The following is a 24,757-nucleotide window of genomic DNA, read 5'->3' on the forward strand; positions in this document are numbered from 1 at the left end:
TGTGCAGAGCCCGTCTCTTCGGTCAAGGAACATCTCCTGAGTTCACACATTGGACCGGTAACTGGGACAGGTGCACCGAGCATTCGGAAAGTTCACTGACCTGAACACCACCTGTTTCTAATGTCTCGCACCAGGAGGTCTCAGTGAACAACCTTGCCCCACGTTTTAAATTCCCCAGATTGAGACTTTCTCCTTTCTTGGTGAGCTAATCCGGAAACAAAAGCTCTGAAGTTCAGCTTTTAAAACGCATTGAACCGCGTAAGCACCGCTCCGCGGGCTTTGTTAATTCCTTAGCATGCACCCCGGGGCCACACTCTGGGGGCACTTCAGACGGGGAAGTATAGTCTAGGGAAGGCCGGTGGTGCGGGGCACGCCTCCAGGTACTCCGAAGGGCGTCGGAGTCATGCTCGGGTTTGTAAGGGCACCGGTGTGATGAACGTGTAAATCGGGGCAGCCGGGAGGGCAGCGCAGCCCCGGGAGCCGCCGCGGCCTCCAGGCTGCCGAGCAGGGCGTGGGGCGGAGCCTGGCCCCGCCCTCCCGCAGGCCCCGCCCTCCCGCAGGCCCCGCCCCGTCGCGCGTCGGAGCCCCGCCCTCCCGCAGGCCCCGCCCCCCGCAGGCCCCGCCCCGTCGTGCGTCGGGGCCCCGCCCTCCCGGAAGTAAAGGGCGGGCCGGCGCCGCCGCCCACGCTCCCTCCGGCCGTCCGACGCCGTGGGCGGACGCGCGAGCGGCATGAGCGCGCGGCCGGGCCGGTGAGCGCCGTGCCGATGGACCGTCCGCCGGGCCGCCGGCGGCTCCTGCCCTTCCTGTCCTCGGCCGGCTGCCCGTCAGCGCCGCGCGGGGGTCCGGGGCGCGGGGCTGCGGCGGCCCTGGGCGGCGCGTCACGCGCGTCCTCGCTGCTGCTCCTCCTGCTCGTGCCGCCCCCGCGCCTGGCCGCCGTCGCCCCGCGCAAGGCCCCCGCCGACCCCGAGCGCCCGCGCCTGGCGCCCCGCGCGCCCCCGGCGGGCCTCGCCCCGGGCGTCGCCTGGGCTGCCGGCGCCCTCCGCCTGTGTCGCCGCCGGGCGGCCGCCCTCGCTCCCCCGCGGAGAGGTGAGGTGAGGTGAGGGCCGGGCGGGGCCCCGGGGAGGGGCGGCGTTGGCGCGGGCCTCCGGGCAGGGCGGGGCGGCCGAGGTCGCCGGGCCCCGCCGGGCTAGGACGAAGGTCTGTGTGACCCCGAGGGCGGCGCGCCGCGGGGCGGGGGGGGCCGGGGGGGCGGGGGGGCGTGCGAGCTGAGGGGCGCGGCGCCGGGCCCTGCGGGTTCACCCCCGACTCGCGTGGACCTGTGGACTCCCTCAACACCAGTTGCCGGTTCTGGGCTCGGCCGGCGCTTTTCTGGGTGCTCGGGGCGCGCCCGTCCACGAAGCCCCGCAGCTCCCCCCCGGCAGACGAGATGATGCCCGTAGGGAGCTGCAGCTGGCGTGGGCACGACATTGACACGTACGTGGTGGAAGTGATACATGCTGCCCGGGAAGAAGTGGAGGTGCGCTTCCAGCTAGGAATTCATTTATTTTATTATTATTTTTTTTTCCAGCTAGGAATTTATTTTATTTATTTATTTATTTATTTATTTATTCATTCATTCATTCATTCATTCATTCATTCATGAGAGACAGAGAGAGAGAGAGAGACACAGGCAGAGGGAGAAGCAGGCTCCATGCAGGGAGCCCGACGTGGGACTCGATCCTGGGTCTCCAGAATCACACCCTGGGCGGAAGGTGATGCTAAAAGGCTGAGCCACACAGGCTACCCAAAAGCGGGCGTCCAGCTATGAATTTTAAATGCACTTATCAGAATAGGATTTTTTGGTTTTGTTTTTTAAGATTTTTTTTTTTTTTTTTATTCATGAGAGACAACGGAGAGAGGCAGAGACACAGGCATAGGGAGAAGCAGGCTCCATGCAGGGAGCCCGACGTGGGACCCGATCCCAGAACCCCCCCATCATGCCCTGAGCCGAAGGCAGACGCTCAACTGAGCCACCCAGGCGCCCTTCAGAATAGGTTTCATTGAGAAGGTGGCATTTGATTAAATACTTGGAGGAGGTGAGGGCAGTTACTATCCTGCAGGAAGATGAGGGAAGCCTAGGCTCTATTTCCTAGATAGCAAATTGTTGAGGAAAATATCATTTGGAGTCATCTTTATTAGCAAAGGGCAAAAATACCGCTTATGGTGTGGGTCAGTAGCCTTCAGTAACCACACTGAAGGCTTTTTTTTTAATGCCTTTCTTAATAGAAATGCCCGGTAATTGTTGGTTTTTTGTAAAATCTAAGAATACCTTTGGGGAAGACACTTGATTGGGAGAGCAAAAATCTAAGAATACTGGGGAAGACACTTGATTGGGAGAGCAAAAAAGGGAAGGAAAGAAGCTTTACATATAAAGGGTGGGGAATGAGCGATGAGCTTTGTCAGTAATTATGACTTAGAGATGACTTTGGTCTTTATTTCAGTACTTTTGTACTTTGTTGCTCTTTTTTTTTTTTTTTTTTTTTTGGACGAGTTGGTAACTTGTGATTTATTTTCTGCTCATCATTCAAGACTGTGAGGCAAAAGGGAAGAAGAGTATTCTTTCTCATCGGTTTTCTGACATCATATCCGGAAGGCAGTACTATTGGCTTAGGGGCAAAGGATCTCGTTTCTTCGGAATGAGGATGGATGCTTAAATACGGGGAAGCACCCACAACATAGTTAAGGAGCAAGCGTCAGCAAATGAGTTTTGTTCCTTTGCTTTCAGCCTGGTGATATGTTTGGTGCCAGGGTTCTCAGTAGGGCTCCTGAAACTTAAGGATTTATGAATAGCAAGTTTACACTTGGTTTCCTCCTCCATTCCTGGCTAACTTTGGGCTGCTTTTGTGTGTGTTTTTAATATCCTTTTGATATCCTGAAGGTCCCCCCAGAGGAGGATTTATCCATTACACTTTAACATAGCTCAGTTTACTTCCTGGTTATTAGTAGGAATTCATAGTTCTTGGGTCTTACTTTGTTGTCACAATAAAGGAGGAAAAGTGAGTCAGAGGTATTCTGAATGCCAGAGTATTGCTCCTCCTCAGGCTTTGCCCTTTGACAGAAGGCAAGATGGCATTCAGTTTCCATCAGCAGGAGTTGGCCTGCCAAGTGAGAAGTGGCCAGCCCTTTTCTCCACTTTTTAGATGATAGTACATATTGTGTTGAAGTAAGCTTGCAGTTGAAATGAATTCCAGTTGTTTTGGGCGAGAAAAAAATCTGTGGCATCTAAATTGGAATTAGTTCTTGCTTAGAAAGTAGTCATGAAAAAAAAAAAAAAAGAAAGTAGTCATGATACTTTATTTTGGGTGTGTGTGTGTAACTGCAAGAGATGTTTCAAACCACACAAATGATGATTTGTTGTTAGAAGTGAGAAATTTGGTACTAGAAAAATCCCATCACTCTTCACTGGCCAGTTCTAATGTTTTCAAGCTCCCTGACCTATGGGACAATAGATCACAGTTTAAAAATGGGTGGGTTACCCTCTAGAGAGCCCCTTGAGACATTCAGTCAGTCATTCACCACTTTCTCAAGCTAGATCTGTTCTGTGTCAAGCAGATATTTGGAGTCTCTTCTCTTGGAGCCAGTTTTGTCTCATACTAGGGATAAAGAATGAAAAAAGGACCAGATTTAACTGAGCTAATTTATGTAAAAAGGGAAGATTATAAGTGAATAGGTAAAAGGAGTTGATTTCAAATTTTCTTTCTAGGGAGTCTCATGATCCAGATCCTAGAATTCTCTTACAAAGTTATTTCTAAAAAAAAAAAAAAAAAAAACAAACAAACAAAAAACAAAGTTATTTCTGGCCTGCAGTATGCCAGGTTAGATGCTAAGAACATGAAAATGACTAAGACTGGCTGCTCTTGGGATGTTTGGACTCACAGATGATACCGATGTGGAACTAATAGGATAAGTGCTGTGATTGAGCTATCTGAACTGAGCTATCTGAACATAGATAAAGAGCAATCAAGGCTGCCCTCTAACCTGGGTGGAACTGGCCGATCAAACCACACAGTGTAGCATAATGCCCTGCCCAGAACATAATAATTTGCTTAGCTGATTGTAAAATAGAGAGGTAAAAAGGATGCTTAAAATTTGTCATTTGAAAAAGGGAGGGCAAGCCAGACTTAAGGATGGAGCACCAAGGTATGCAAGTGCAGGACACAGAATAGCTTAGGTGACTGGAAAGAAACCTGAAACAGTAGGTGTTGGCTAAATTAGGACAGGCTTTGTATTTGTGTGCCTTGCCAAGGACCCAGCACTGTAGGCTAATGGTTCTCTGAATGTAAGGGCCTTTTTTTTTTTTTTTTAAATCATTAAACTCAAACATATAACAGTTGTTGCATTTTATATATTGTCAGTCTGCAAACAGTGCTTGGTACAAAATGATTATTGGATCTCGTATTTATCTGGACACTGACTGTGATCCTCTTTCCAAGGTGGGATCCACTGCTATAGGATTACAGACAAGCATCAGATCTCTAGGGTCCAGTCCATGTCACGTATCCTTTAGAGGTGAAGGATTAACAATAGGAGCTGGTTAGGTGAACTATCGTTCTGGTCACTTAGGGGATTTACTGGGAAAACCTTAGAATTTCGAGTTAGTAGTGACTTGCTTCTTCTACAAACCTGGGATCATAGAAAAGTAAGGACAAATATGTAGCAATATTTTCATACAGCTGTGTTTATTACGTTGAAATGAAAGTTTTTTTTTTTCATATTGTCCATCTCTTTTTCTTTTACTGTCAAAATGTCTTTCATAATGTTTGTAATAGTAAGGAGTTATTGTGTTTAAATGTTCTTTCTTGACAGAATTACTAATTGGACTTGCAATTGTTACTTTTTTTTTAAACTATATGTATGGTTCATGAAATACAAAAGCCAGAGAACTATTAACATCCTACCTTCTTCAAATGAGCACCTTGAAACAAGTTTACAAAATGAGTTTGATCTGTGGCTAAATGCACAGAAATTCATAGGAAAGGTAACATATAAATTATTAGAACACATCTCTCTAAAGAGGCTTTTTTTCATAGACATCACAAAGAAAGAAAACTATAGACGTCTTATGAGTAAAGACACATAAATCCTCAACAAAATGCTCACCAAATCAAATCCAGCAATATGTAAACAAGGAGTACACATCATGACCAAAGGAGATTTCTATCCTGAAAACAACAGGTTCATTTAACATTGGAAAATCAATTTAACAGAGAAGAGAGACCATGTGATCATCTCAAAAGCCATGGAAAAGGAATTTGACAAAATTCAGCACCCCATCATGATAAAAAGCACTTGACAAATTAGGAATAGAAGGGAACTACCTCAGTGATAAAGGACATCTGTAAAAAACCCACAGCTAGTATCATACTTAAATGGTGAAAGATGAATGCTTTCCCTCCAAAGGTCAGAAGCAGGGATATCTGCCATCACCATTCGTGCAGTGTTGTACTAGAAGTTCTTTTTTTTTTTTTTTTTGTACTAGAAGTTTTAACCAGGGCAAGACAATGGAAAGGCCTCCAGATTGAAAAGGAGGAAGTAAAACTATCACTGTTCACAGGTGATGACCTTGTGCGTGGAAAAGTCTAAGAAATTGAGAATACCATTAGAGCTAATTAACAAGTTCAACGAGAATTTAGGATACAAGATCAACATTAAAAATATAACAAAAGGGCAGCCTGGGTGGCTCAGCAGTTTAGCACTGCCTTCAGCCCAGGGCGTGATCCTGGAGACCCAGGATCAAGTCCCACGTCGGGCTCCCTGTATGGAGCCTGCTTCTCCCTCTGCCTTTGTCTCTGCCTCTCTCTCTCTCTTTCTCTCTCTGTGTCTCTCACGAAAAAATAAATAAAATCTTTAAGAAAAAATAACAAAAAAAATACAAAAATCAATTGCATTACTCTACACTAGAATGAACAGTCTAAAAAACAACTCCCTTTATAGTAGTAACAAAAAGAATAAAGTACTTAGGGATAAACTGAACAAAAAACTCATATGATTGACCCTTAGGAATGCCAACTCCCACAAAGTTGAAATACGTGTATAACGTTTGACTTCCCCCAAATTTAACCATTAATAGGTTACTATTGGCCAGAAACTTTACCATAAGAGAGAGACAACACATATTTTATATATTATGTGTTATAATATGTATTCTTAATATAAATTAGAGAAAATGTTATTAAGAAAATCATAAAGAGGGGCACCTGGGTAGCTTGGTCAGTTGGGTGTCTGCTTTGGCTTAGATCATGATCCTGGATAGAGCCTTGTCAGGCTTCCTGCTCAGCAGGGGGTCTACTTCCTTTCCCTCTGTTCCTCCCCTGCTCATGCTCAAATGCTCTTTCTCTCTCAAATAAAATTTAAAAACAAAAGAAAATCAAAAAAAAAATCATAAAGAAGAGGAAATACTATACTGTAAAAAATCCGTGTAATGAGTGGACTCTTGTGGCTCAAACCTGGATTCAAGGGTCAGCTGTACTGTGAAACCTACATTGAAGAAATTGAAGACCTAAATAAATGGAAAAACATCCTATGTTCATAGCTTGGAAGACTTTGTACTCCCCCAAATTGATCTACAGATTTTTTTTTGGATCTACAGATTTAAAACAAAAGTTTTAAATGTCAAAGTTTCAGGTGGCTTCTCTGTAGAAGTTGATAAACTGATCCTAAAATGCATACGGAAATGGAAGGGACTTGGAATGGCCAACGTAATCTTGAAAAAAGAACAAAATTAGAAAACTCCTTTCTGGATATAAAAACTACAGAGCTACAAGTAATCAAGACAATGTGTCCCTGGTATAAGGATAGATATAATTCAGTGGAATAGGATGGAGAATCCAGAGATGATTTACAGTCAACTGATTTTTGAGAAGTTCCAAGATAATGCTGAAACAACTAGATTTCCTCACACAAAAGAAGTTGAACTCTCATCTCACACGACATAAAAGTTAACTCAAATGGATCGAAATCTAAATATGAGGGGAAACTGTAAAACTCTTAGAAAAAAACTGGTATGAATCTGTGTCCTGGAATTAGCCAGTAGTTTCTTAGATGTGACACCAAAAGCACAAGTAATATACATGAATGAATGAATGAATGAATGAATGAATAGGACTTCATTAAAATTAAAACTATTGTGGTTCGAAAGGCACCATCAAGAAGGTGAAAGCCAGTCCACAGAGTGGGAGAGAATATTTGCAAATTATACATATGATAAGGAACTTATATCTAAAATGTATAAAGAATTCTGAACAACTAACTCAATAATAAAAAGATAACCCAATTTTTAAAAAGATTTGTTTATTTATTAGAGAGAACATGTGTGAAAAGAGCAGAGGGAAGGGGAGAGAGAATCTCAAGCAGAATCTGCACTGAGCTTGGAGCCCGAAGTGGGGGTCGATCTCATGACTGAGATCATGAAACCAAGAGTCAGAAGCTTAACTGACAGTGCCACCCAAGTGCCCCAAAAGGTAACACAATTTTTTTAGATGGGCAAAGAGTCTAAATAGATGTTTCTCCAAAGAAGATATGCAGATGACCAATTAGCAATGAAAAGATGCTCAACATCATTGGCATTAAGGAAGTACAAATCAAAACTACAATGAGCTATTCTTATGCTTATTGCAACATTATTTACAATAGCCAAAATATGGGAGCAGCCCAAATGTCCATCGATAAATGAATGGATAAAGAAGAGGTGGTGTGTGTATATACACACATACACATAAAATAGACTTATTTAGCAATAAAAAGGAACAAAATCTTGCCATTTGCAGTGACATGGTAGAGCTAGAGTGTATAATGCTAAGTGAAATAAGAGAAAGACAAACACCATAGGATTTCACTTGTGTGAGATTTAAGAAACAAATGAACAAATGAAAAAAGAGACAAGCCAATAAATACTCTTAATTATAGAGAACAAATATGTAAAAACCATAGTCAAAGAGACACATAAAAAATAATAAAATTTAAAAATTGTATTGGGATATCTCTTTACATCTACTAGGATGGTTATGATAAAAAAAACAATAACAAGTGTTGAGGGGCAGCCCCGGTGGCGCAGCGGTTTAGCGCCACCTGCAGCCCAGGGTGTGATCTTGGAGACCCTGGAGACCCTGGATCGAGTCCCACGTCAGGCTCTCTGCATGGAGCCTGCTTCTCCCTTTGTCTGTGTCTCTGCCTCTCTCTCTCTCTCTGTGTCTCTATGAATAAATAAATAAATAATTTTTTTAAAAAGTGTTGAGAATGTAGAGAAATTGGAACCCTCAGGTACTGCTGTTGGGAATAAAAAGTGGTGTAGCCACTTTGGGAAACAGTCTGGCATAACCTCATAAAGTTAAAGACAGTCACTCTATGATGCAACAATTCGGTTCCTGTCTGTATACCCAAGAGACTCAAAAACTTGTTCACACACAGAATCTCATACACAAATGTTCACAGCAGCATTGTTCATAACAGCCAAGAAGTGGAAACAACTCAGGTGTCCTGTCCTTAGCTGATGAGTGGGTAAGGAAAAACTGGTATATTCTTAAAACAGAATGTGTTTCAGCAGTAGAAGATACAAAGTGCACATGATCATAAGGTGAATGAACCATGAAAACCTCACCTAAGTGAAAGAAACCAGTCACATGATACCACATCCCTTATGATTCTATTCATATGCAATGCCCAGCATAGGCAAATATGTAGACGCAGAAAGATAATTGCCTGAGGTTAGGGGAGTAGGGAGATTAGGGCTTGATAGCTGAAGGGTTTCTTTTTGGGATAATGAAAATGTTCTAGAGTTGACTGTGCAGAATGTTGCAGAATTCCAGTAAAAATCAAATTGAACACTTGACATGGGTGAATTGTATGGGATATAAATTTTCATCTCAATAAAGCTGTTGTTTAAAAGGGGGGCACCTGGCTGCCTGAGTTGGAAGTGTGTGTGACTCTTGATCTTGGGTCACGAATTTGAGTCCTACGTTGGGCATAAAGATTACTAAAAATAAACTAAAACCCACAAACCAATCAGGTAGGCTTTTAAGGTATGTGATATTCTTTCATAGCTTTTGTTTACCGTCAGATCCTGTTTTAAGCCTAATTGTTCTTTACATTGTAGAGCTAAGCCTTTCTGCTGGGAGCCTGCAGCTGGAGCACAGAAGAGATTTGGAGCACAAGAAGAGAGATTTCACCTCCTGTGGGAACAAGAAGCTCTACTTTGACACTCATGCCTTAGTTTGTTTATTGGAAGAAAATGGTAATTCTCCCGTTGGTCACTCAGTGCCACGGAAAAACACTATAAATTACGAGTTCTTGTTTTTTTGTTTTGTTTTGTTTTTAAGATTTTACTTATTTATTCATGAGAGAAAGAGAGAGAGGCAGAGACATGGGCAAAGGGAGAAGCAGGCTCCCCACAAGGAGCTCGATGCAGGACTCGATCCTGGACCTCGGGATCATACCCCATGCCAAAGGCAGACGCTCAACCGCTGAGCCACTCAGGCGTCCCATGAGTTATTATGATCTTATCTAGCTTCTATTTCTCTTTGATATTCAAGTTTACAGATAATCTTTTGATCAATCTCCCATTTTTTCAAGTTCTTAACTTTTTGTTTAAGGACATTTTTGCTTCCGCCAGTACAGTACAGTGGAGACTTTTTGCACACATTTCCTCTTTGTCCATGAGAAGTATATTTTTAAAACATCACTCGGGAAGTATAGCATTACAGATGAAAATTTAGACACAAGCTAGCAAAACTCAGGAATGGTTCCTGTAACAACCACCTGAAGCACGAAAGTGGTAGTTTTTGATACTGCGATGTTGTGTGCTTTTAAAATTGTTATGAAATTAAGGGCGCCTAGGTGGCTCAGTGATTGAGCATCTGTCTGCCTTTGGCTCAGGACGTGATCCCGGGGTCCTGGGATCGAGGGGTCCCAGGGACCCTGGATCCTGCTTCTCCCTCTGGCTATGTCCCTGCCTCTCTCTGTGTGTCTGTCAAAAATAAATAATACCTTTTTAAAAAATTGTTATGAAATTAAAATGTTGCTGAGCAGCAATTACTACAATTTTATCTTGTGGGGTTTTTTTTTAGTAGTCCAACTAATATTTTCCATTATTGCTGATAATTAAAGATTCTCCAACACATAAGATGTTTATTGAAAATGCATTAAGGACATAGGTAACGTTCCCATTTAATCTTATCTAGACAGACACACGAATTCTGATTCTCTATACTGTGACTCTTTACTACACTGTATAGATATTTCTCCAGTTGTACGTGCTCTTCTCTACAGAGCTACCATCTGTAGCTGTGCTTCTCTTGCCCAGGACAGATAAGTAGATAGAGTGAGTTCTGTACTTGGTTGGGGAGTTAGAAGCTCTGGGTTCGAGCTCTGCCTGGGCCCAGCTGCAAAGCCAGACAGTTTTCTCATCCTTCCCGGGTTCTTTTTTCTTTTTTTAAAAGATTTTTACTTACTCATTCGTGAGAGACACAAAGAAGGAGAGAGTCAGAGACAGGCTGAGGGAGAAGCAGGCTCCCCTGTGGGGAACCTGATGTGGGACTCAATACCAGGAGTCTGGGATCACACCCTGAGCCAAAGGCAGATACTCCACCACTGAGCCACCCAGGTATCCCTCATTTTTCTCTTTTTAAAATTTTACTTATTGATTTGAGAGAGCACCTATGTGCAAGAGCAGGGAAGAGGGGCAGAGGGAGAGAGAGAAGCAGACTCCCCACTGAGCAGGGAGCCCAAGGCGGGGCTGGATCCCAGGACCTAGAGATCATAACCTGAGCTGAAGGCAGACGCTAAACCTACTCAGCAACTCAGGCACCTCCATCCTTCCCAGTTTCTAAGTCCTCATCAGGGTGGGCACAATAAGAATTCCAAAGATTCTTTCGAGTATTAAAGAAAATACAGTGTACTTGAATGCACTTTGGAAAAACATATAATTTTCATTGCTTAGGCCTTTTTTCACCAAAACTACTTTGAACTCAGAATTTTAAAAAAAATAGAAGTGAGAAGAGAGGCATCAGAAATTATGTGGATAAGCAGAAGTCATCCTGCTTTTTCCTTTTTTGTATGGACCTTGTGTTCTTGCATTCAAAGTAACCCATTGTAAAAAGCCATATTCAAGAGAATTAGGGCATTTCACCATACGCTAGGTGTTTGACAACAGTAAAGGAGCATCATAAATCTTATTAAATGGCAAAGTAGCTGCAATGGACTCGAGATGGCCACACATCCTCGTCCTGTTAACAGGTGAGGTTTATTTTCACACCCCCACCAAAAAAAATATATTTTTTTACTTTTGATAAATAAACATTGTTTATGTTTAAAGTGTGATGTTTCGATAGATGTACTTCCTGCTTTATTTCAAACCTTGACCTACAAGTCTGCATATCTCAAGACCTGTATTCTGAAGACCCCACTGAGTGTAGGGCTTGAGGCTTCTTAGATGAATGATATCTAAGATGTCATAGGTTGAGGCCCAGATGGAAGCGTCTCACATCTTTTATCTTTGTCTTCTCCCACTTTCTGTCCTTGTCTTCTCTAGGGCTGCGTCTCTTGCTTCACAAAACTTCCTGCATGTCTGTAATCTCTCTAACCCATGTCTTGTTCTCTCATTTCTCCAGACATTCTTTTGTATTGGTAACCCGGTAGATTTTCAGGCCTAACTTCTGCTTTTTCTTATCCATTTCTCTTCCCACAGGTGGTTATAAATTATAAGGTTATGGAGTTTAGTATCAGCATAAGTTCTCCTCCATTCTTTTTCTTTTCTTCATAATTGCCAAACTAAAACTGTGTTTAACTATGAACACTTCATAAGGTTTTAAAAATCACAAGACACATTTTCATTTTCAAAAAATTAGGAAGGTAGAAAAGAAACAATTAATATCCTGAATCGCAGCGCACCAGAGTGAAACAACATTATTTACATTTTTGTGGGTAACCTTTTGGATAATTTTTCTAGATAGTCATGACCCACATGTTGAAAATTAGAGCATTTTGAATCAAGTGAAGGGAGTAGGTCTTTGGAGGTCTTTTGTCTCTTTTAAATTTTTGTCTTTGTTTCTTAATTATAGTCAGGGGCCACCTGGGTGGCTCAGTCAGTTAAGACTCTTGATTTCGGCTTAGGTCATGCTCTCAGGGTCATGAGATCAAGCCCCACGTCAAGGCTCTGCTCATCTGGGAGTCTGCTTGGGCTTCTTTCTCTGCCCTTCCCCCCAACTGGTACATGTATGTGTGTACTCTCTCTTTCTCTCTAAAATAAGTTTTAAAAAAATTACAGTCTGTATTTCTCATCCAAATTATATCAGTTATAACTTTATTCAAACAGATGTGCCTTTAATTATAAGAATCAGTAGGTTCTGTAGTTTTTTTTTTTTTTTTTTAAGATTTTATTTATTCATGAGAGACACACAGAGGGAGAGGCAGAGACATAGGCAGAGGGAGAAACAGGCGCCCTGTAGGGAGCCTGATGTGGGACTCAATCCTGGGATTCAGGGATCATGCCTTGAGCCAAAGGGAGAAGCTCAACCACTGAGCCACCCAGATGCCTCTCTTCTGTAGTTCTTATGGATGGAAGCATTTAATAGAAAAAAATTACTTTCGGGGATCCCTGGGTGGCACAGCGGTTTGGCGCCTGCCTTTGGCCCAGGGCACGATCCTGGAGACCCGGGATCGAATCCCATGTTAGGCTCCCGGTGCATGGAGCCTGCTTCTCCATCTGCCTCTGTCTCTGCCTCTCTCTCTCTCTCTCTCTCTCTCTCTCTGTGACTATCATAAATAAATAAAAATTAAAAAAAAAAAAAAGAAAAAAATTACTTTCTAGGGACTTGGTTTTAAGCATCTTATTAGTATTTACAATGTAAAATATAAATTGCTATCTAAAAGTATTTTTTATTTGTAATTTTATTTATTTTTTAATTTAAGTTCACCTAATTAACATTACTAGTTTTGCAAGTAGTGTTATCTAAAGTTACTAAAAACAATGGCATTGGGGCACCTGGGTGGCTCAGTGGTTGAGTGTCTGCCTTTGGCTCAGGTTGGGATCCTGGGGTCCTGCATCGGGCTCCTCATGGGGAGCCTGCTTCTCCCTCTGCCCATGTCTCTGCCTTTCTTTGTGTCTCTCATGAATAAATAAATAGAATTTGTAAAACCACAAAATGATATCACTGCTGAGTTGGATTTTTCAATTCAGCATCATTTACTGAATATCAAAGAATATATTTTTCATCCAGACTGGCTCCCTCTCCATAAGCAATCGAAGAAGAAACTTGTGGAAGAAAAGTAAAAGAATGGATTTTACCTTTTAACATCAGATAAATGAACAGTGAAATTACTAATTATGTTTATGTGGTCAATGAATTGATGGATTTATGCTGGATATGAAATAATTGAGCTTTCCTGCTTAAGCAAATTATTCTTACTAATGTGTGCATCTTAAAATTAAGGAAGTCACATTTTTATAGAAAATTTAGGCCATGGGGAATGAAATAATGATTACCTAGAACTTTTAAGTTACAAAAGCAGTAAATTGCATCTGTAATTTTGATTTTCCCTTTCTTTCCTTGACCACGCCACATTGCAGGCTTCCTCTATATCATGAGACATTCTAAGGAAACATGATTTTTCACAGCTAGATAGGACAGTAGAGGACACTAGCCCAGCTCTTTGTCTTACATGAAGAAACAGACTCAAGTGTGTCATGCTTGTCCAGAGTGACAGACACATCATAGCTTGGGACTCCAGTCTTTCTAAATTCAAACATTTCCCCCCCTTCTGTGAAGGGTTCCCCCCCTCCTCCTACCAATAAATGGAGTCTCCAGAGTGTGAATGTCTTTTTGTGTTTGCTTAGGGTTCACTACTCAGCAAGCAGAAATCACTGTCTCTGCATTGGTCAAGATCACGGATGCCAACATGGATATCGTCTACAAGGATATGGTCACCAAAATGCAGCAGGTTAGCTTTGTTAGAGCACAGTAGCAAATTTAAAGTGTAAGACTGGGATGTTATTTGTAATATATATTAGATAATATTCTACTGAAAAGCATATCATATTTTTAACCATAGTTGAGAGGCAAATAATTCCAGTGCTATAAAAAATATTTTTTAAGGGGCAGCAAGGTGGCTCAGTCAGATCTTAGCTTGGATCTGGATCTGAGGGTCATGAGTTCAAGCCCCACATTGGGCTCTACACTGGGGAGCCTACTTTAAAAAAAAAAAAAAGAAAAGAAAAAGTATTTGAAGCTATTTTGTCAACTATTGTAGACTCATGCTGGAAGACTCAGTAGGCTTGAAAATGGACTATTCAGTTTACCATACTTAACAAATGGAGATGTGGCTGGAATTACAGCAGTGTTTTCTTGAGCTGCTGGTCCTCAGGCTGTGCCACCCTTTTAACTGGCTCACTTGATGATGATACTGGACTTGAATCTTTATTCTTTTCCTTTCCTCATTCTGAAATAGAAAATGACCTTGCTGAACCTCTTTCCTCATATCCCACTTTTCCTGGTTTCTCACTAAGATGATTCTAGGTAGGAGGCAGACATCCTAGGCCAACTAGGTTATATGTTTTTTGTTTTTCTTTTCCTAGGAGGTCACTGTTCAGCAAATAATGTCTCAGATTGCTAATGTGAAAAAAGATATGATTATTTTGGAGAAGAGCGAATTTTCAGCCCTCAGAGCAGAAAATGAGGTAAAACTAGAGAGCCACTCATACTAATAAAAAATGGTCACTGTTGAGACATTGAGACATGATATGCATGGACAAAAGTGCACGTGTTAGATGCGTTTTTACAAAGTGAATTCGTTAAAAGAACACTTGAAGGAGGCAAACGTGTACTAAAAACAATTGTGTTACTGGGGCACGCAGGTGGCTCAGTTGGTTGAGATCTGACTCTTGATCTCAGCTCAGGTCTTGATCTCAGGGTCTTGAGTTCAAGCCTCACATTGGGCCGCAGCCTGGGGAGCCTACTTTAAAAAACAATTGTATTGCTGATTTTATGTAACTTCTAAGATGAATTAAAACTGATTTCAAGGTAGGCACATGCGTTGTAATAACGTCCTGGCAGGAGAGATAATCATGTCTGCCATTAAGGCTTTTCAGCTCATTTTTCATTCTGAATACAACCAGGTTCATGTGGAGTGAGAGTTAGAACTGTGCACAAAAACATCTAATGTGTGTTTATTATCAAGTTGTATGTCTTTTTTTCTAACCTTCTAGCCATATCCTTGACTTTTTTTTTAATGTGTTTTTAGAAGATAAACGTGGAACTACATCGATTAAAACAACAAATAATGGTGAGATCCTCAGTCCTGTTTGTGTGCTTATTGGCAGTTATATAGGCATAGTAATAAATAATGTAAGAAGTACTTTAGGTGTTCTTAAAAACTTAATACCATGTTAAATATTTGTATAATATGTCTTAAAAGTACACACTGGAAGATTTAGCAACGACCATTGAGTGATGTCTGTAACCAAATTCATTAAGAAAATTATGTAGGATGAATGAAGTCATCTCTAAATTTAAAAATGGTTAGAAGTTGCCACCTGGAGCCTTTAGGTTCTGTTAGAAAAGACTGGCTTTAGAGAATTACATGTGATTTCAAAATGCTTACTATGCCAGCTGTTTGGATTTCTTTTCTTTCTTTCTTTTTTTCTTTTTTTTTTTTAAGTGGAAAGGACATGGATGTTAAGGAAGAAAAGGTTCTGACGAGTATCAGAAAGAAGGCTTTATTTAAACCAGAATTCCATATTTTCCTTCTTTGAGTCCATCTCTGCTTTCCAGAGTTGTCCCGGGAACAGTTTGAGTCATAAATTCCCTAAGGGGATGACACTGAGACTCTGGAGGTTCAAAGTAACAGTAACCCACAGCCCCCTCTGGACCAACTGAAGCTTTATAGAAGAGGGTCATGTGTATATATATGACTGGGAAGTCCCAGGATTCACCTCCCAAGAGGGTTTCCATTTCTCACTTTGGATTTCTCTCTCTGTTTGCCCTCCTGCTAGGATGAAGTGATCAAAGTCCGAACAGATACCAAGTTAGACTTCAATCTAGAAAAGAGCAGAGTGAAGGAATTGGTATGTTCCTTTATTAAACACAGAGTATGAATTCATCTCTTTGCAGGATGGAATGCTTGGTCCGGTCTGAACATACAGATAGTTCACCAGGTCTGTTAAACATTTACCTGTGTATCATTGTCAGACACAGTTTTCTCTTTAATTTTACTTTGGCATAGCTTAAATTTGATGCTTTCAAAAATGAAATGAAAAGATTGGGAGGCGCCTGGCTGGCTCAGTCAGTAGAATGTGTGACTCTTGATCTTGGGGTCATGAGTTCAAGCCCACATTGTATGTAGAGATTACTTAAAAATAAAACCTTAAAAAAAATTTTGTTTTAATTAAGATCTTGGTTAAGTCAAGTTTGAATCTCGTTTTGTTTCAGAGAGAGACTAAATTATGTGTAACTTAGACATTATCAAAGAAATCAAACTCAGTCTAATTTAATTTAACCTTAGACCTCCCCAGGTCCTGATTTTTCTTTTTTGGGGGGGGCGGGGGGAGTCCTGATTTTTCAAAAGTTAAATTGATCATCTTTTTTTTGATCATCTGTCTTTTTTTTTTTTTAATTTTTATTTATTTATGATAGTCACACAGAGAGAGAGGCAGAGACACAGGCAGAGGGAGAAGCAGGCTCCATGCAACGGGAGCCCTATGCGAGACTCGATCCCGAGACTCCAGGATCATGCCCTGGGCTAAAGGCAGGCACTAAACCACTGAACCACCCAGGGATTCCCGAAGGCAGACATTTAACCGCTAAGCCTCCCAGGTGTCCATCAATTGAAATTTTTAATTGGGGAAAGTACTTCGGTACATTTGTTACCAAAAAGATATCAGAAATGTAGGTTGTAAGTAAGTAGGCTGAAAGGTACTTGTACCTGTACAGTTAACTTATGGGGTCGTATACAGGACCCAAGAAGGCTGTGCAAATACCATTCTGCCCATTTGCTTTTTCAAAAATAATGCATGTAAGTACTATTTTTTCCCCTCAAAGTTTTTACAACACCTTTTTTTCCATTTTTATTTCATTCAGTTATAATTGACACAGTGTTCTATTATTTTCAGTTGTATAATAATGATTTGATCTTTGTATATATTGCAAAATGGTCACCACTGTAAGTCTAGTTACCGTCTCACCACACAGTTACAAAACTTTTTTCTTCTGATGAGAACTTTTAAGATCTATTCTCTTCACAACTTTCAAATATTACAATACAGTATTATTAACTGTAGTCACCATGCTGTACATTACATCCCAGGACTTAGCTTATTTTACAACTCTATGTTTGTACCTTTTGACCCATTTCACCCACCCCATAGCTCCAACCTTTGGCAACCACCATTCTGTTCTCTGTATCTGTGAGCTTGGGTTTGGGGTTGGGGGGCTTCTTTTTGTTTTGGGGGAAGTTTTTTTAGATTTTAGATTCCACACATAAGAAAGATCATACAGTATTTTGTCTTTCTCTTATTTCGCTTAAGGTAATCACCCAGGGTCCATCCATGTTGTCACAAATGACAGGATTCCCTTCTTTTTTTATGGCTGGATAATGTTCCATTATACATATCCACCACATTTTCTTCATCCCTTCATCCATCAGTGGACACTTAACGTCTTCCGTGTCTCGGCAATTGTAAATAATGCTGCAGTGAATATGTACGTTCTAACAAAGATAACATTGAGTCGCCTCTAGTGACTTAACTCATCTATCTTCTTGTTCAGGCTTTATTTGAATGTGATAGCAATAGTTAGATACCTTCTCTCTTATTAGAATAGTGAAAAATAGGGCATGTAAAGCATCTTTTACTAACACAGAACTGGATACACCTATAGAAACCGAATGTGCACAATTGTTTGTTGTCTTCTGATATTTCACAGTTTGCTTTTAACCGGAATATGCGACGATGATAAAGGAAGTCAGTACTGAAATTCAAACAAGTTCTTAACTCTTCTGGAACTGCCTCTGGATTTCAGGAGTTAAGCTGAGCTTTGTAGTACAAAATAATTATTATGCCCATGTCCCTTTGTTGTCTCAAAAACCACTTTTCAACCATAAAGATGAATTCACCTAATATCACTAAAATACTTAAAAGTCAGTAGCATACAATTAGTCTCTAAAAAAGAAGAAACTCTTTGAATTACTCTTTGTCCTTATGGATTGTGTACTTAGCAAAAAATCTGAAGGCACTTGATTTGGGAAGATGCCCATAGCTAAGGAAGATGTAGGACTGATGAACATGGGTGAAAGCCAGTGAATTGATGGGATTTATTAACTGAGTTGAGAAGTGGTTCTTGGTAATCCTGAACTTAAGATCACTGTGAAGTACAGGACAATAGTGTGTACTCTCAGGGTGCGCTGGTGAGGAGGACTGGGACCTTCCCACTCTGTATAGTGTTTCAGTTACATAACTGGTGATACTTACAGCCAGTTTCAGAGCAGTATGGCCTATAAACTGCTTTGTGGTGCAGGGAGATAGAGTCACCTGATGTTATTTTAAAAATGGTAGCGTCTAGATACAAACTTTTCTCTTGTGGCCGGGTCAATAAAGACTTGGGGAGATGTGGAAAAAATCTAGTCTGCCCTGCCCTCTGGTGGCAGTTCAATGCATAACTCTTTCTTCATCTGAAACCCTGACATTTGAAGATGGAGATGAGCATTCTTTCTTTGGTCCTAGACTAGTCTTTGGTTTGGGGTCATAGGTTTTTTCTCCTTTTTTAAAAAAAAATGTCTGAGCCATATTGTTTTTATACTGTAAGTCCCCTGGTAGTTCCCGGGGAACATTTTATAACTAGAAAGATTCTAATACTTAAGCATTCATTTTCTCCCCGATAACAGGGTTAATTTAGTAAAGAATTAAATGCTAATTTTTCATTTAAATTATAGATTTTCATTTGTTAAATTAAATCCCATACCCATTGCTGAGGAGAGGCGTGTCTGATTTTTTGTCTCCATGTCAACAAAATTGCACTAAATCTTTGCATAAATGTTAATAGCCAAAGGCAAGATACCACTTTGATTCTGGGTAGTGCTAGTCAGTTCTTTTAGTGATACTGGATTGTGACAACACCCAAGTGGGTTGTTGTTATTTAATTAAAACCAACATGTGATGGTTTTGTGCATTTCTTGTACCGATGTACTTATGGTGTATCCTTAGGCAATGTCTATGTCACATAATAATATTCCTTGAAACTATTTTTTCCTCAACTTTATAACATTTCTATCTTTGTCTAAGTTTCAGGCAGTGACCAATTTTGTGATTGTGATGGGTTAGCTCTCAAACTAAATTGTTCCCCACTTTCTTCAATCCTCTCAAAGCCAAAAAGCACATGACTCAGCAGCCATGCAAATTGGTCTCCGGGGAATGCTGTTATACAAGTAGGAGGGGCCCAATGACATCAGAGCAAACAGATGACAAGAGCAGAAGAGAGAGGTGAAGGGTGACAAAGGGAATCCAGATACTGGAGCAGTGAGTGGCTACAAGGAAGAAACTTCAGAAGACACATCTAATGTGTCAAGTAGGCTCCTTGATTCCAGAGGTGATTTCTGGTATCCTATATTCTTGAAGGTACTGAGACCAGAATATTTAAGGCACAAGAGAAGGAGGAGAGGAAGAAGAAGATAAATCATAATCTGACCTATGTTACGTGTTTGTTTATTTCAGTACTCATTGAATGAAAGGAAGCTGCTGGAAATGAGGACAGAAATGGTGGCATTGGTAAGAAATAAGACTGACTTTTCTTAGTCATAGTGTTCATCTTGGCTTCATCCTATGCGTGGTTACTGCCCTTTGTAATGATGTGTTATGGGAGGGTACGTGCAAGTTTTATGTCCTAAGGTTTGTTTTGTTTTAGTTGTGGTAAAGTATACATAAAATTACCATCTTAACCATTTTTAAAAGATTTTATTTTTTTATTTGAGCAAAAGAGAGAGACAATGAGTGGTGGGGAAGGGCAGAGGGAGAGAGAGAGAAGCTGATTGCATCACCCCTGATGCAGGGCTCGAACCCAGGACCCCAGGATTATGACCTGAGCTGAAGGCAGATAGTTAACTGCCTGAGCCACCCAGGTGCCTCCTCCATCCATCTTAACTATTTTTAAGTATACAACTCATTGGCATTAGGTACATCCACATCATTATACAACCATCATTGCCATCTACCCACAGAACTCTTCGCATCTTGTAGAACTGAAACTCTCCCTGTCGACAACACATGACTTGCATCCCCTTTTCCCCCAGCCCGTGGCCACCACCAGGACTATGTCTGTCTCTATGAATTTGGCTACTCTAGGGACCTCATATAAGTGGAATCATAATATTTGTCCTGGCTTCTTTCACTTAGCATAAGGTCTTTAAGGTTTATCCATGCTGTAACCTGGGTCAGAATTTCCATCCTTTTTAAGGCCAAATAATATTCCACGTATGAATAGATCATGTTTGGATTATCTGTCAGTGAACAACTCGGGTTGCATCCATCTTTTTGCCATTGTGAATAATGCTACTATGAACATGATTGTACAGATATCTGTTGGAGTCCCTCTTTTCAGTTCTTTGGGGTATGTACCCAGAAGTGTTGTACCAGAGAATTTTTTTTTGCACTTACTTGATTATCTTTTTTTTTTTTTTTAATTTTTATTTATTTATGATAGTCACAGAGAGAGAGAGAGAGAGAGGCAGAGACATAGGCAGAGGGAGAAGCAGGCTCCATACACCGGGAGCCCGACGTGGGATTCGATCCCGGGTCTCCAGGATCGCGCCCTGGGCCAAAGGCAGGCGCCAAACTGCTGCGCCACCCAGGGATCCCCTTACTTGATTATCTTAATGAAAGTTCAAATCCCAGTGATGGAAGACTAACAAAGAATGGAGATTTTAAAATTATTTTTCAAACTTATGGCATACATTACTTTTTTCCATCTTATGGACCTCTGAAACTTGGAAGATACTTGGAGGAAAACCTTTGACACAATTTTCTACTCATCTGGGCCTTTATTTCCTTACTCATTACCTGAATTATTAGCCATAAGAAACTAGAAGTGATCCTTGAACAATAGGGAGGTTAGGGACCTTCCCATGCAGTCAAATCTGCGTGTAACTTTGAACTCGCCAGAAACTTAACTATTAATAGCCTACTGTTGACTAGAAGCCTTCAGATAATATAAAACGTCAATTAACACATAATTAACATGTATATTATATGTGTATTATATAATGTATTCCTTTTTAAAAAAAGATTTATTTTTGAGAGAGTGTGTGTGTGCGCGCGCACGTACATGCACACACCAGGGTGGGGAGAGGGGCCAGAGGGGGAGAGAATCCCAAGAAGACTTGGGTTCATGATCCCATGACCCTGAGATCATGACCTGAGTAGAAACCAGGAGTTGAATGCTTAACCAACTGAGCCAGCCAGGCACTCCTATATTACATAATGTATTCTTACAATAATAAGGTATGCTAGAGGAAAAAAATGTTATTAAAATCATAAGGAAGAGAAAATACATTTACAGTACTGTACTACGTCAAAACAAATCATGTAAAAGTGGACCCATGCACTTCAAACCTGTTATTCAAGGGTCAATCTTTCTTAACTTGTCCTAGGATTTTAGTTAATTATTTCCAATGCTTTTATGCATTATTGAAATAGTACAACCCCTTTATAACATCAGGCAAACTCACCATCCTTTAGGGGCATTGGTTATGTATCTAGTTTAATTGTATTTTATTTGATAGAGAATACAAAGAGGCTTTTGGTATAACCAAGTCTCCTAATAAAACACTTGGTATTTGATCTATGAAAAAAAATTGTAAGATTATCTAAGATTGCGTTCACTTTTTTTTTTTTTTTTTAAGATTTTATTTATTTATTCATGAGAGACACAGAAGCAGAGACATAGGCAGAGGGAGAAGCAGGTTCCTCACAGGGAGCCCAATGTAGGACTCGATCCTGGATCCCGGGATCACAACCTGAGCCAAAGGCAGGCACCCAACTGCTGGGCCACCCAGGCGTCCCTACATTCACTTTTTAAAGCATTATTTGTATACTTCTCATTAAGAAGAATTTAGAAAGATAAGACATCTTTATTGTCATTGAGAACAATGCTGACTTGTAACTTTAATCTTTTTTTTTTTTTTTTTTTTTAAATAATTCTCCTTTTTTATTTATTTATGATAGTCACAGAGAGAGAGAGAGAGGCAGAGACACAGGCAGAGGGAGAAGCAGGCTCCATGCACCAGGAGCCTAATGTGGGATTCGATCCCGGGTCTCCAGGATCGCGCCCTGGGCCAAAGGCAGGCGCCAAACCACTGCGCCACCCAGGGATCCCTTGTAACTTTAATCTTAATTTGTAGAGCAATCTAAAGTTTACAAAAGCATTTTACAGATTATTACGTTCAGTTGTCCAGATAGCCTATGTGAAGGCAGGGCCAACAGTTTGTTTTTGGGGTGTTTGGTTTTCTTTTTTTCTTTTTTCTTTGCTTTTTTCTAATTAAACAGGCCCAGACATTGACGGGATGAGCACTGGGTATTATTCTATATGTTGGCAAATTGAACACAAATAAAAAATAAATTTATAAAAAAAAAAAACAGGCCCAGAGATGCTAAAGGCCCTAACCAATGCATCCTAGCATGAAGATAGTAGAACTAAAGCTAAAGCCCACATGTCCTTAATCACCCCACCTTTCCCTCAGACTGCCGCCTGCTGTTGAGGGTCTCTAGGACAGAGGGAGCCAAGGGGATAGCAGGTATATCTCAAGTGGTTTAATGCTGTGAATCTCTCTTTTAAAAGCATGCCCAGCAAGATCGGGCGGTCACCCAAACAGACAGGAAGATAGACACTGAGGTTGCTGGCCTCAAAACCATGCTGGAGTCACACAAGCTTGATAACATTAAATATTTAGCAGGTAAGCTCTTGTATCTAGGTAGTTCAAACAAGCTGAGAATAAATAAAATTTGGAAAATTAGTCAAAGATGAATACTGTGTTTCATCGATTCTAATACATTTTTTCCCCCACATTTTAACATCTCTGATATTAGAAGGCAGGTTTTGATATCCAGTAGATAGAGTATCATACAATAATCAGTATTTTTTTTCCTTAGTAGTAAAATGTGTCTTGCAACTGAGAATCTTAAATTTTGTAAGGTACTATCATTGAACTGTAGTTACTTGGAATTTTTTTTAAGTGAAATTCAAGGCAATATTTTATGGATGCTTTCTGCTTCACTTGGGGACACTCTTTGTAAGGAGTTATTTTGGTTTTGCAATTTTTTGAGCCAGAAGAGTGAATGAAGATTTCCTGTATAAAAATAACTTAGCAATTATTATAACTCATATTTAACATTTTGGATTAATCAATATTTTAAGTCATAATAGCATTTAGAAGTGGAGTTTTGTTCAGGAAGTTTTAAAGGGTGTGTCCCTCTATAGTACATTTATATATGCTTTGTGATCACAGTATTTATGACTTTCCCTGAAAAGTTTTATTGAATATTGGATACGTTTTTACTTTGAAGATAATTGTAAAGGATGGAGTGTTTTAATAGGCAGGTGTCAAAAAAAAAAAAAAAATAGGCAGGTGTCTTGTGGAATGTGGCACCTCAGCAAGCAACCTGAGCTGCTTACATTTGTTTTTTCTGCTCCGTGGATAGGTGGATAAGCATCTATATATTTTCTTAATAAAAAGTTGATCCTTTGGTAACTGTTAACACAACTAATCCTTTGCTCATTTTTTTCTTACAGGGTCTGTATTCACGTGCCTAACAGTAGCTCTGGGATTTTACCGCCTGTGGATATAATAAAGTGTCTTTTTAAAGAGATCCCAATTGTTTTGCCTTAAGAATACCAGATTGCTGTGCCTTTTCTCCCCACCCCCCACCATTTCCACATTTTAACCCTCGTTTTGATTTATTGTATATTATCTATTTTATGCAGATTATGGACATATAACCAATGAACGAATTCATAATGGTTCCTTTCGTCTTTTTTGTTTAGTTGCCTTTGTAACAATGAGTGGTGGACAAAGCACGAAGACCCCACTCAGCTGGACCAGTGAACTTGCCAACAGTAAATATTATGACTCTCTACAATTTTAAATCTTCTGTCACATAGAGGATTGAGGGGGGCGTCTCCACCTAAAAGGCACATCTGGTTTCACTAAGTACTAAAGAATCACCCAAACTAAACCAAGAGCACCGAACCCTCTGTACCTAGTAACCCCGTCCTTCCCTGCAGCCAGTCAGGTGTAGTAATGATTCACCTGTACTATCCCCTAAAGGAATTTTTTTCTTTGAATTTCCATTGTCTTAGTAAGTTATTGTCTTGGTTATTTTTCATATGTCTCTCAGCTAGAAAGTTTTATTGCCTAATGAAGTTTTATAATTATGATAGGGAATCTTTCTCTCCCATCCTCTCCCCATGGCCTAAGAACTATATCAATACTCCACTTCTGGCATTGCCTACCCAGAAAACTTGATAATTTTCAGCATGGATGTCCCAGTTTGTGAGACAAGTTCTCTTTCCTGCTGGTCTTCATCTGCTTTGTATACAAGAGAGGCACTCAGTTTTCCTTCTGTAGCAATATCTAGATATTCAGATAGCATCTGCACTTCTTAGAAAGTCTTTAATGAATATGCCTTTGCCAATTACAAGCTCAGATTGTAGGCTTTAAAATTAGAGAGCTGTCATGCCACGTATTA

At 40.5% G+C, this 24,757-nt stretch overlaps 1 protein-coding gene across 1 annotated transcript in view; it reads left to right on the forward strand.

The window, feature by feature from the left end:
- The first annotated feature begins 688 nt into the window (after positions 1-688).
- Positions 689-24,757, forward strand: part of MCUR1 (mitochondrial calcium uniporter regulator 1) — a 30,803-nt gene continuing 6,734 nt past the window's right edge. The window contains exons 1-8 of the mRNA XM_072813991.1: positions 689-1,086; positions 9,131-9,268; positions 13,868-13,971; positions 14,606-14,707; positions 15,271-15,312; positions 16,022-16,093; positions 19,733-19,786; positions 22,851-22,965. Coding sequence (XP_072670092.1) covers positions 765-1,086; positions 9,131-9,268; positions 13,868-13,971; positions 14,606-14,707; positions 15,271-15,312; positions 16,022-16,093; positions 19,733-19,786; positions 22,851-22,965 — 949 coding nt within the window. The 5' untranslated portion in view covers positions 689-764. The remainder of the gene's footprint in view (positions 1,087-9,130; positions 9,269-13,867; positions 13,972-14,605; positions 14,708-15,270; positions 15,313-16,021; positions 16,094-19,732; positions 19,787-22,850; positions 22,966-24,757) is intronic.

This window comes from Canis lupus, chromosome 37, assembly GCF_048164855.1.
Source record: "Canis lupus baileyi chromosome 37, mCanLup2.hap1, whole genome shotgun sequence".
NCBI lineage: Eukaryota > Metazoa > Chordata > Mammalia > Carnivora > Canidae > Canis > Canis lupus.